The 13,686-nt window shown below is 44.1% G+C and overlaps 1 protein-coding gene across 1 annotated transcript; it reads right to left on the reverse strand.

Moving 5' to 3' along the window:
* Positions 1 to 149: 149 nt before the first annotated feature.
* Prpf38b (pre-mRNA processing factor 38B) lies at positions 150 to 9,873 on the reverse strand. The gene is made up of 6 exons (XM_048363185.1): positions 9,475 to 9,873; positions 6,490 to 6,558; positions 6,068 to 6,219; positions 5,926 to 5,986; positions 3,513 to 3,736; positions 150 to 2,502 (listed from the first exon to the last, which is right to left on the reverse strand). The coding sequence occupies exons 1-6, from the start codon at positions 9,748 to 9,750 to the stop codon at positions 1,656 to 1,658; spliced, it is 1,629 nt and encodes a 542-aa protein (XP_048219142.1). The 5' UTR covers positions 9,751 to 9,873; the 3' UTR covers positions 150 to 1,655.
* Positions 9,874 to 13,686: the final 3,813 nt, after the last annotated feature.

A 13,686-nucleotide genomic window follows, 5' to 3' on the forward strand; every position in this document is an offset into this window, starting at 1 on the left:
CTTCTTAAACTTAATTAGGTACAAATGTTAAGCCCATGTTCTGAAGGACAATTGGCTCCATGTAGTTCTGCAAAGTGGCTTCTGAGTGCCATGAGTTGGCGAGTATCACTGGGTTAAAATACATGTTGGTACAGAAACACCACTCTATCGTCAGCAAAGCTTACTTTCAGTCCTGCCACTGATGGAACTCATCACTCTGGGCTTGTTTTAAAAATAACTGACTATAAAAACTTCCTTCAAGCCCAGATAATAAATACTAACATACACTCCAAGAGAATATCAATAAGCACCTTTAACATGGAACTATTAATCAGATCACTCACCCCAATGACTGACAAAACATCTCTGACAAAGGTACCTGCTATTAAGAGTACCCAATCTGAAATGTCTAAAATTCACTTTCATCTATAGCCAAGGTTCTCTCTCCACACAGGGTGACTTTACAGAAAATTTAAAAAAAAAGTTAACAAATGGGGGAAAAGCCAACACCCACAATAAGGATTCAATCCAGTATTTATTCCACTCATGATAGTTCTCAGAATACAAGTCATAAGAACAATCTATCAATTTGCTGATAGTCTTAAATAATGCAGCACAGCATTACTTTTAATATTGTTCTAGATTGTTTAAAAACTCAAAACAGCAATATCCATTATCAATAAAAAAAGTTGAATTTTAAAAAAGAATGCTTTTATCAAGCTGTTTCATAATTTAATTATCTTCCACTTATAAAAATGTTTTGGAAGCGTGAGGCTGGACTGTTTTTCTACTTATCTGCCCCACCCTCTCCCAATTACATATTAGTATAGGGTTGCTCCAAGAATGCTAGGCTTTAGACATTTTTTCTTTAATATAGTACTTTTAAAAATCTGAAAGAATTCAAAGAAAAAAAGGTTACATGTCATGTAGGTTTTCAAATAAAAAAGGAAAACTAAGTGAGTAAGTTTTAGGCATACTAAATGTCCCTTTGAGGTAGAATGCTAAAAGGACTTGATCCAATCACAGCCTAATTTAAACTTCTGCATCAGAAACTAGCTTCATATAAATTCTCTCTAAGGTTAACTGTGGAGAATATTAAGTACAACATATTAACAAGAGCCTTTCAAGATAATATACAATGGACAAGAATGTGAAGCATACAGCTGTTGCCTTCACGTACACCGAAAGCACAGCGCTCCTATGAGACATCCAAGATCCATCCCCAAGTCTTCAGCATTCTATTAGGAAAGCACAGCCATGCTAACTTCAGCACACCACCATAATCCCACACCTACCAAAAAGAAATATTAAGTAGCGGCAGTTTATTGCCTTATATAAATTTAACCAACATGGCAACCATGCCTAAAGGAATTAAAAACATTTTCAGGACTTATGTACAGACTGTACATCTTAAAAAAAGAAACCAAACAATAAAAATGCAAGAACATTCTGTGCATCATGTATCATCAACTGAACAATTGGATGAAAATGTCAATGCAATGAATGGGGATTACAAAGGCACTTCCCTACACGAAATGAAGAAACGAAAATGCAGCCTACAGGGAGCTTCAAGAGTTTAACTACTGCACAATTTCAACTGGGGGGGGGGGGGGAAGGGGAAGCAGATTTAATCAAATGTTGATAGGATTCAATGTGATCCACTTTTACAAAAATTTTCACACAGTCTCATCTTTGTTTTTCTGTGGCTTTTCGTGGCTCTCTTGTTCTAGACTTTGGCTCCTCCGATCGCGCTTGTCTGGCTGGTCCTTACTATCGTGATCTCGTTTGTGGGAACGTTCTTTGCTTCTGCTACGCTTTCTAGATTTCTCTTTGCTGGGACTATGTTGTTTTTTTTTCTCAATACTGTCAGTTCTTCCTTGACTGCCACTTCTACTTCGTTTATTTGATTTTTCTTTGCTTTCATTTTTGTGCTTACTTGATCTCTCTTTGCTCCTGCTTCTGCTTCGCTTCCCTGCATTTCTACTTCGACTCCGACTTCGGTGTTTCCTCTCTCTGCTTCTACTTCTACTGTGTTTCCTTTCTTTCTTGGAATCTTTTTTGTCCTCTCTATGCCGCCTATCATCTTTGTCTTCTTTATGTTTCTTCTCTTCTACTTCCCCCCTACTTCTCCGTTCCTTGGAGCGTTCTCTGGACCGGTCCCTTTCCTTTTCTCGGTCATTACCTCTTTCCTTATCATAGTCTCGATCTCGTCTCCTCCCTCTCTCATTTTCCTTCTCTCTTTCCCGATCCCTGTCTCTTCTGTCCCCTTTCCTGTCACGACTCCGACTGCGGCTCCTATGCCTTTCCCTACTCCTGCTATGCCTGCGATCCAACCCCCGATCAATACTTCGGGATCTTCGTCTTTCTTTCTCTCTTTCTTTGGCTTCCCGCTCTAGCCGCTGGCGTTCTTTCTCTCTTTCTAATTCTCTGTCAAAACTAGAAGACCCATGGCCCTCCCGATGATGACTTCTACTTCTCGATCTTCTTGGGGACCTCCGTGGACTCAGTGATCTCCTTGGAGATCTAAGAAAGGGGGAATAAGAAAATATCAACAAATAAAACATTTTAAGGAGCTGGGGGATATAGCTCAATGCACTGGGTTGACTTCCCAACACCATGCAATGCCCCCTAAGCCCCTTCCTCTAAAACCCACCCAAACACATTACAAAAATTTCATTATGGCTGTGAATATGGCCTATTGGTAAAGTGCTCGCCTCGTATACATGAAGCTCTGGGTTCAATTCCTTAGAACCACATATACAGAAAACGGCCAGAAGGGGCGCTGTGGCTCAAGAGGTAGAGTGCTAGCCTTGAGCAAAAAGAAGCCAGGGACAGTGCTCAGGCCCTGAGTCCACGCTCCAGGACTGGCAACAAAAACAAAACAAAACAAAAATTTCATTAGCATTGTGCAAGTCCTAGCTTACATACAGTCAGGAACAATTAAACCCTCAGTTGCAAGTATAGTTCAGTTGGTAGAGTGCTTCCTCGTATATAAATCCTTGGGTTTGTCTCCCCATAGGAAAAGAAAGTAAGCCGTGTGACAGTGGCTCACGCCTGTGATCCTAGCTACTTGGGAGGTGAGATCTGAGGATTATAGGTGGAAAACAGCCAGGCAACAAAGTCTGTGAAATTCTTATCTCCAATTAACTCCTCCCCCAAAGCCAGAAGCGGAGCTGTGACTCAAGTGGTAAAGCGCTAACCCTGAGCAAAAAAGCTAAGGGCCAAGCCAGGCGCCAGTGGCTCACACCTGTAATCTTAGCTACACAGGAGGGTGAGGATTGTAGTTTGAAGCCAACCCTGGCAGACAAATCTCAGAGGCTTTTTAAAATCTCCAACAAAAGGATAGAACTGAAGGTGTGGCCCAAGTAGCAGAGCACCAACTGTACTGAAAAAGCTGGAGACGGTCAAGAGCACCACCGTCGAGTCATAGTACTGGCACACATGCACCCTCTTAAGAGCTTACTATCAATTTCCAAGAACCACCTTGTGTAGAGTGTAGTTTCAAAAATCCAAAACATAGTTTGTCCTATTACCTTGAACGTCTGCGCTCAACATGTCTGTCTATTTCCTCAGCAGCTTCTTTTCCATCTTTCTTGATTTTCCTCGGTCGAGTTTTAATCTGTTGATCAATGTTCTTCTGAACTGGAACAGGAATTCTTGGAAACAAAGTGGAAAACCACTCCAGTTTTGTGAGAAAAGATCGAAGCATTTCTCCAATGGTCATTACACAGCCTCCACCAGCCTTCACGTCTAGGTCCTATGAAACACAAAAGACACCCTAACCGTCAAAAAAAGCTGACTCCAGCGTAGAGGTGAACCCTAAAACATTTACCATCTTTGGAATCTCAAGTATACAAAACTTCTAACAGAAAAGTTTCAATTTTTGCATCCTATTCTAGTAATGAATGATAAGAGAAATATCTGGGCTTAGTGTGTACATGCAGGCAAGAACAAACCCTGCAGTCTCATGGGCATAAAAAGGGAACCGATCTTTACTCAGTTAAGAATATGAAAAACCTCTTACACGACTAACGACTCTGAGGAACAACTAACTTAAATTTCCATTCCACATACTTACTAAGAGTATCTTTCTGTGGACATGCCTGCATACATTATACCTAGTAATGTAACCTAGCTACATATGTAATACTACTTCAGATAACTCTTGGCTAAAAGTTATCTTCTTAATAGCTGCAATACAAAATGAAGCCCTAAGAAAACTGGAAGCAATAGCAAACCAACTGCCATGAAGCAGTGAGGTTTCTAATTTAAAGTTATGTAGAAAAAAAATAAATGAACAAATAATTGGAAACGCATAATCCATGATGACCATTGTCTCTGAAAAGGGTCATTACCGCATGAAGGCCTTCTTGCTATGCCCTCTCACAGCTCAGGACATGTTAGTCAGCTATTGTCAGTCCCAAACCTATAGTGCAAGCACACAAGGAAAGTGAGATGTGTTATCTAAACAGGAAAACAAGAGCTAAAGGTAAAACTGCTTGCACTCACACACATTTAAGTGTTCAGATATACAGTATTTCCAAATATAATCGCTGCAGATATCTAAAGAAGAAAACATGAGTTAGCTTAAATAGAGGACCTCAGGTTTGTAAACAACAGATTAATGAGAAGCATTGAGAAACAAACCTAATGTAACAATTATAAAGAGGGACATGCTTTTTTTGAAGACAGAAAGTTCTTCAGTAAATACACGCATCTGAAGAAGAAAAAAGCTTTAATGACTATGGTTATCACCTAGAACAGTTTTTGAATCTTCTGAGTTATTAAACTGATCAGTAAATAGTGCAAAAAGGGGAGGGAAAAAAAGGGGTAGAGAAAAATAATAATGTCTAAATGAAAATATTGTAGGGGTGCAATAATGAAAGCAAGACCTTTCCATTCAAACTTTTTATAATTCAACAAAATCTTTTTGAATTTTAACCTTGCTTTATGATCCTTAAAATATGGGAGAAGCCAAGAACCAGTGGCTCATATCTGTAGTAGCAATTTAGGAAGCTAAGACCTGGGGTATCGGGGTTTGAAGCCAAAAAGGGCAGAAAATCAGAGAGACTCCATCTCCAATGGACCAGCAAAAATACCAAACTGGAGGCATGGTGCAAGTAGTAGAGCACCAGCTGTGAGCAAGGAAGCTGAGCAGTGTGTCTAAGTTAAGGCCTGGTACCAGTACCAGCACACACACACACAAAAAAGTGGGAACTAGATATACACTGTACATATTTTAGAATTAACTATGTAAACAAATTAAAACACGAATGCTTTAAATCTGACCTAGTAAATACAGCTTTCTGAAGTAAACTTTCTTTTCTGAGTCTCAGGGTGGCAAACTAGATTTAAAATCTTTAAAAATCCAAGCTATTAACTTCTTAATGTTCTTTCAGGTTTTTGTTTGTTTGGCAGTGCTGGGCATAAAACCCATGCATTTGCCAACCTGTTAAACAAGTATTTTTTTTTTTTAAAAAAAAGGAAATAAAAAAAGCTAGAATTAAAACTATTTTGTCATCTTGACTAACTCCTCTAAATTCTTAGCCTAATTCACAACAATCTCCCTAAGTGTGCACTTTTATGCAAATGGATACTAGCATTTGGATCCACAGGTAATCTGTGTGTAAGTCCCGTACAACCTAACTCTGCAGCAGGGCCCTCTTTAAAAACTTACAATCAACTGTACAAGTTAGGATCGATAGAATGCACAGAACAGAAAATGCAGAGAAAAAATTTGGTAATTAGTAATACACATTTAAGTAATTGAAAATAGTTTAAAAATTTAACCTAAGATGTGAGAATGCCACCAAGTCTTAGCAAAAAGACAATAACTCAGGAAGTATAATTGGAGTTTACAGAACATTCTAGAAAACACTAAAACTCTAGTAAACAAAAGTATGAAAGTAATCAGAAAAAAACTAATTATTACCCTTGCTGACATACCTCTTCATCATCAAGGAAAGACTCAAACCAGTCCCACAGGTCTGTAGGGGGCTGCGTATACCTGGAAGATGAAACACTTATTATGCTTATGTGAATCAAAATGAAGTTAGTAATTCGAAAGGTAAATAAATACCATGCATACCTTATGTACATAAATCCAAGGGCTCTAATATATGGAGAGTCTGTATGTGTTATAAGACCCATCACTTGCTTCCGAGTTAACTTCAAAGTAAATAATTTGTACAACAGGCAAAAAGCTGTAGAAACAATTCCTCCTGTTCCAACACCTCGAACCTTCAGGGGAAGCAGTTAAAAAAGGAAAACAATTAACAGGTACCTCATACCCAGGCCCGGCCAATCCTGTTAGGTAATAGGAAGCCACAATCCCTAAGAGTGAAACATGAAAGACAATTCTGACTATTCACTGGAAAACTGATTTTACATTCTTAAGAAGGTCTAAGATCTACAAATCAATTGTCACTTGACTGTGTAATGAGGCTTAGTTTTCCAATAAACTTAGTTATCAGACAGAAGAACTGAAAAAATGCACGTACTTCTACTTACCCCTCCGCACATCCCCGTCTGGCCAGCTGTTTTTCTGCTTCCTTTCTCCCAGGGCTCAACATGTGTGACCTGAAAATAGAAAAGAGGAACACAACAAACATTCACACTTTGAACTTTTTAAGTCGGATTAAGGTAATCTCAAATTCTTAATAGAGCAGTTTCCCCAAAACTATTTTGGTATTTTGAGTAATTATTATTCACTTACATTAAGCGTGTAAATCATCTTTGGAAAAATTGCATAGACATTGAAAGAAAACAAAACTACTAGCATTTAACAAAACCTTCAAAAGTTTGCAGAGCACAAGTCCTACTAAACGAGCTTTAAAAACAGCCCCTTCCTATCTACACATGTGAGAATCAGGAAATCTGTACTTCTTACAAATCACCTAAAGATTTACATTGTAAAATAAACTTAAGCTTTCCAATTCCAAGTAAGAAGTATTCCTAAAGCTTAAGCATTAGCTTGAAAAGTATCTTCAAAATAACCTGAATGGTGCAATTTTATGATGAATTTTAAATCTATATTATACAGTAAGAAGAAATAACTTGAACGAAGTTTCCTATGACTGAGGATGTAGCTTAGTGGTAGTATGCTTGCCTTAGCATGCTCAAAGCCCTGGATTAGATCCCCAGAATCCTTCAAAAAGTTTTCAAGAATTGTAAAAGGTTACTGTGATACAGAATTATAGAATTTCTAGTTTTATAATTTTAACTAGGATCAAGTTTTTGTTTTGGTTTTTTGGTGCCAGTCCTGCAGCTTAAACTCAGGGCTGGGCACTATCTCTGACCTTTTTTTGCTCACCATTAATGCTCTACTACTTGAACCACAGCTCCATTTCTCCATTTCTGGCTTTTTGGTGATTAATTGGAGACAAGAATCTCACAGACTTTCTTGCTTGGGCTGGCCTCCACAGAGGTCTGCTCCTCAGACCTCAGCCTCCTGAGTACCTAGGATGAGAGTGTGAGCCACTTGGGGCCCAGCTTTAAGTTCATCCTAGTTTTAACTCATTGTTAAAGACTAATTATGCAAACCAATACGACTTTTCCTAAAACATAAACTATAAGAAACTAAGTATGAATAAGCATTAATATACTTAACCAAAGAAAGAGCATTATCTTTATGAAACCATACAAAACATCTTTAAATATAAAAGAAACCCATCAGAACTTTGTTGTTTGCCAGTCCTGGGTCTTGAACTCAGGGCCTGAGCACTGTCTCTGGCTTCTTTCTGCTCAAGGCTAGCACTCTACCACTTGAGCCATAGGACCACTTCTGGCCTTTTCTATATATGAGGTGCCGAGGAATCGAACCCAGGTCTTCATGTATGCGAGGTGAGCACTCTTGCCACTAGGCCATATTCCCAGCCACAGAACTTTGTTTCTTAAATCCAGTTTTTTCTGTGCATATTCCTGAAAGTATCTTTCCACTTATACATGAAAATGTTGTAGTCCTCAATAATTTAGACAGAAAAGTTTGCATTTACATTTTAAGCACTACACTGTGTTGCTCCACTCCTGCGCTTTACTGCTTACTTCCTGGATTTGCTGTGCAAAGATGTTTCAATTCCTTAAAGGTTAAGACAATGAGTGGGTACAGTATAAGGAAATCAGATGGGCAAAAATTTTACAAACTTATGTATGTCAATGATTATTTGATCCAAATACCTTAACAAGACTTGGGTCTTCCTTATGTTGTTTGAAAACACTTGAAACTAAACTGAGAAAACAAGACTCTTCTACAAGATGGACATTTACCTAGTTTTTAAGATGGCCTATATGAAAAGTGCAGGAACCCAATTCTCACCTATTCAAAGTTAGACTAGTTACTATGTGCCACACTGTATCCATGCTGAAAGATCTTGCCTTTAAAAAGCTAAAACTAATACATATTGTTACAGTTAAACCTACTACACTCTTGTAAACTAAGGCCAAATTTGTTATATACCCAAAGTGAAACTGTATTCGTCCAGATGCTTTTTATAAGAACTAAACATCTTAAAGTAACATCTTAAAACTTTTCAATAAACTAAGCAATTAACTGGAAAAGATAGCAGACAAAAAAAAGAGAATAATGTCCTTTTATTAACACCTCCACACATATATTTAGATGACAGAAAAATACATGGTCTGTTTTTGAGGGTTTTTTTTAAAAGTGTCTGTACAGACAAAATAGGCTGTGCACTTGATGTTCTAGTAGTTTAAAATGTTTAAGAACCCTGAGCTGTTATTAACATTCGTTAAAATGTAAACTAATTTTGGAGGCCCGGAAGTTATTTTTTAAATTACGTAATTTGCAAGGAAGCGGAGGGAAGCTTAAGTCAGTGACGACCAAAACCACTGGTCCCCCCCCCCCAAAAAAAACCTAGCCGTTCGCGTAACCAGGGAAATATGCATTTATGGCGATTGAGCATGATTAATAGTGCATACCTCTACCTGCGACCCTGGGCTGCTCCGAGCCTCGCTGAGAGACTGAGACAATCCTGCTAACGAAACAAGAACTGAGACGAGCGCGCAGGGAGGAGGCGTCGGGGGGCGGGGGGCTCCCCGGCTCCGCCGGCCGCGGGAGCCCAGGGCCCAGGGAACTCGCGGGGTGCCCGAGGCACACGGGGGAGGCGGGGCTGGGCTGGCTGGGAGCCCCTACTCCTGCCTTCCTGCTGGGGGGAGATTTCCAGGCCTGGTGTGCACCTCCTCGCCCCGCGCGCGCGCGCGCACACGCACACACACACGCGGCCCTGACCGGTTCTCCGTCTGGAGTGGAGAGTACCAAAACAACACGAGGCCGACACCCCGAGTCCCCGCACGCCCGGGCCCGGGCCGAGGGCGCGGGGCGCCGAGAGCGCGTGAACGGGATGTTCCCCGCGCCCACTCCCCCCGGGGCCGAAGCCCGGCCGCGGCGGGGCCGCCCGGCCCCTCCTCTCGGTGCCCCTGCCTCCCCCCCGGATCCCCTCAGGCCTCCCCCCACCCCGGCCCCCCGGCGCCACGCACCTTGAAGTAGATCTCGTCCACCACCTCGTGGTAGGTCTTGAGCTCGTAGAGCTGCACCTTGAAGTAGGGCGAGGAGAGGATGTTGGTGAGGATCATGGGGTTGAGGTTCATCGTCTTCTCGTTGCCCCACAGCGGCAGCACGTTGCCCTGCTTGCCCGAGGCCGCGGGCTTGGCGGCCCCGCCGCCGCCGCCCGGCTGCTGCTGCTGGGCCGCGGCCGCCGCCGCCTGGTGCTGCGGCTGCGAGTTGCCCGTCAGCGCCGGGCTGTTGTTGGCCATGGCGCGGCGGGAGGCGGAGGGAAGGAGGGAGGGGGCCGCGCTCGGCGCTCGCTCGCTCGCTCGCCGGGACAACGGTCCGGGAGCCTACTCCATGGGGCGCCGGCCGGGGAGCGGGCCCGCCCGGGCCGGGCCGCGGCCGGGCGAGGCGGCGCGGCGGGGAGGGAGCGGAGGCCGGCCGACGCACGGGCCGCGGGGGGAGACGGCGGACGCCCCGCCGCCCCGAGACGCGGCGCCGCGAGTGAGCGGGGCACAAGGGAAGCCGGCGGCCCCGGAGCGCGGCGGCCTCTTCCGCCAACTGCCCCTGGGAACAAGATGGCGGCCCGGCGGATGTGACGTCACGACGCCGCGTCCCACGCGGCGCCGGCGGCCAATCGGAGGCTCCCGAGCGGGCGGGCGCCGCCTCTTCCCGGGTCGCCGCGCTCTCGGCTGCGCGCCCCGGCCTTTTGAAGGGGACCGGCCTGCCGTCCCGCGGCCCCGCGGGGCAGGTGGGGCCGGGCGGGGCGGCGCGGCGCGGCGGTGAGGCCGAGGGGGGCGTCCTAGGCCTCCCGCCCCGCGCCCTGCGGGTCAGGTGGGGCCGGGTGGGGCCGGGAGGGGCGTCCTAGGCCCCACCCGTGCGCTTCGTCGTCGGCCCGGCCCCCGCGGACTTAGGAACCCGAGACTCCCGACTCCTCCGGAGGACCCGAGGCCTCGTCCTGAGTGGGCCGTCGTCTCGGGGCCTCTCGGACGGAACCGCGCGCGTGAGAGGCGTGCCGGCCCTCCTCCCCGGGACTGCAGTCCCCACAAGGCCCCCGGAGGCCCCGTCCACTCCCAGTAGCACCATGCGGTCACCGGAGAAGCCACGTGACCCGCGGCGCCGAGCGGGAGGAAGGTTCCAGGCACCGACGGGGTGTCCGTGCAAGCTTACTTGAGATCCTTCCGCTCTGCACCGGGGCTGGGGCTGGGTGAGTAGAGAGGTAAAGGGGTAAAGCGAAGTCGCTCTCAGCCCTCAAGAGGTGACAGAGAGAAAAGAATGGAGAGCTGAAGCTGCAGAGTGCTGAAGTTGCCGCAGATGCAGTCACCGCGGGCAGTACGGTTTGCCGAGAGCGGCTGGCTTTGATTGAACCCTAAGCAGTCCAGTTGAGGAGAACCAGGCCGTACGCTGGGACACTGAGGGGCATGGCGGCTGTGGAATGCCGCTATTCAGTACGGAGATGAAACGTGGGGAATGTAATATTTAAAACGAGGGTTACTCCACTTAAACATTTTTTTGTTTTGTTTTGGGCTGGTACGAGGGTTTGAACTTAGGGCTACAACCTCTCAGCCTTTTTGCCCAGCTCAGAGGATCAATTTTGATTGTCAACTTGATGGGATTAAATAACTAGGAATCAGGCAGCAGCTAGAGTTTATGCCTGTAATCCTAACCTACTCCATCTGAGGGTGGGTTTTGGAGCCAGCCTGTACCGGAAAATCCCTGAGACTCCTCGACTTTTTGTTTTTTTGTTTTTTGTTGGTCCTGGGGCTTGAACTCGGGGCACTGGCCCTGAGCTCCTTTTGCTCTAGGCTAGCGCTGTACCACCTGAGCCACAGCTCCACTTCCAGTCTAGAGGCATGGCTTAAATGGTAGAAAGACGGTAGTGAGCAAGAAAGCAGAGTGAGACTTCAAAGCTCTGAGTTCAAGCCCTGGTTCCAGAACAACAACAACAACAACAAAAACACATTAAAAATAAATGCTTCCTCCCCAAACAAAGCAAAACCCACCAACAAAAATGGATAAATGATGTATATGATAATTGCCCTCCAAGAGGACTCCATTGAACTCCTCTTTGGAGCCAGTGTCCGAATAAAGAGTCTTGCTGCTTTCATAGATTTCCTTTCATACACGTACATAAACTTACTCTACCTTAAACACTCTCCTGCCTTTTAGGTTTTTAATGAGTGGAGAAAAATTAATCTGGCCTCCTAGACAACATCATTCTCAAACTTGCGATCCTCTTCTCTCAATTTGCCAAGTGGCCGGGGTTATATGTGTGCCAGTATGCCTGGAATATAGTGAGATTATAATGAGCAAACTTTAGGTCACCACAAAGAAGACTCAGAAGCTCCCGGTAATTGTGGGGATGTCCATGTAAGCTTTCTCTGGAGGCCTTCATCTGAAACAAAGTCTGCAGGATGATTAACAGTAATTAAAGGGGCAGCAGCTTCTCTTCACTGAAAGCTCAGGTGATTGTCCCTTAAAGTCCCTGCCTAAGCCAGGCATTGGTGGCTCACATTTATAATCCTAGCTATTCAGGAGGCTGAGATCCGAGGACCTCAGTTCAAAGCCAGCCTGGGCAGAAAAGTCCATAAGACTCAACCATTAAAAAAGCCAGGGACAGTGCTCCGGCCCTGAGTCCAAGCCCCAGAACTGGCCAAAAAAAAAAAAAAAGCCAAAAGTGGCTGTAGCACAAGTGATAGAGCTAGTGGGAAAGCACCCAGGCCCTGAGTTCAAGTCCCAAGATACACACACACACAGAGTCCCTATCTACACAATTCTACATGTTCTATTCTAAAAAGAGTTTTTAAGAAAGGGAAAATGGAGGTAAAAAGTAGCAAAATGTTTAGGAGACTTAGATAAAGTTGCAAGATCCACCTTTTTTTGCATCTTTGAATCAATTTTAAATCTTAATTCGATTTTTTTTTAACTTTGCCTAAGGAAAAACAATCTTAGCCCCAACTTCAACCAGAGCAAGATGGGAGCCAAAAAAATGTAGGCTTTCCATCTATGTGTATTGCTTATGAGACTATGGACTTGTGCGACTATAATTTAGTTTCTCATACGTTAAAAGAAATTACTACTACACAGTTGAAAAAGTCTTAGGAAAAGTAAATGAATAACGTATGGAAAATGAACCATAGGCGTTGGTTTAATGCATTACTATGTGTAAACAATAGAGTGTAATTTCATAAAAGGTTATCAGTAAGTAATTAATTGTTTTATTGATATGTAATAATTATCAACTATTTTCTCTTATTGGCTCTTACTGTAGTTTTGCAGCCTAAGACTTAAAGGTATAGTTTTCTTCCTTTTTTATTTTTTATTTTTTTTGGCCAGTCCTGGGCCTTGAACTCAGGGCCTGAGCACTGTCCCTGGCTTCTTCCCGCTCAAGGCTAGCACTCTGCCACTTGAGCCACAGCGCCCCTTCTGGCCGTTTTCCGTATATGTGGTGCTGGGGAATCGAACCCAGGGCCTCATATATACAAGGCAAGCACTCTTGCCACTAGGCCATATCCCCAGCCCCTTCTTCCTTTTTAAAAAGTAAGTGTGTGTGTGTGTGTGTGTGTGTGTGTGTGTGTGTGTGTGTGTGTGTGTGTGTGTGTGTGTGTGTGTGTGTGTGTGTGTGTGTGTGTGTGTGTGTGTGTGTTGCTGGGAAGGAACCCAAAGACCCATGCATGCTACACTACATTTCTAAGGGAGACATTGAATACTGCCCCTGTGTATTGGTAACTTCCTATAATAACATTCATCTTCCTCAAATAGGAGACCTATTTTTATCTCCAGAAATAATTATATTCCAAACGATTTCCCAACTGAAAATAGGCCACGCTCCACCTATTAGACCCGGAACATGAGCATTAGACTTAGAAGTTAGCAATTTATGAAGGTGGCTCTGAAATGGGGGTAGGCAGGTAGAGAGAAGCAATATATTAAAAGGTGCCAAAGAGCAGGTAAATGTGAGAAAAGTAGTCCACTTACTTTCTGCTCATCTTGAGAGAAATGTTTTTCTGAAAACTTCCTGCTTTGGCCAGGTGGCTTGGCCTTTGTTAATTACATTTCAGTTATATACAGCCTTTGCCTGAGCACTTTAATTAAGCCCCTTGAATTTTACTTATATCCTATTAATTAAGCTACACCCTTTTGCAGATGGACCTGAGCTCAGCCAATCTGAATAGAGGGGCGGGGCCTGCTTGATTAGGGAT

Source organism: Perognathus longimembris, chromosome 15 (genome assembly GCF_023159225.1).
Source record: "Perognathus longimembris pacificus isolate PPM17 chromosome 15, ASM2315922v1, whole genome shotgun sequence".
NCBI lineage: Eukaryota > Metazoa > Chordata > Mammalia > Rodentia > Heteromyidae > Perognathus > Perognathus longimembris.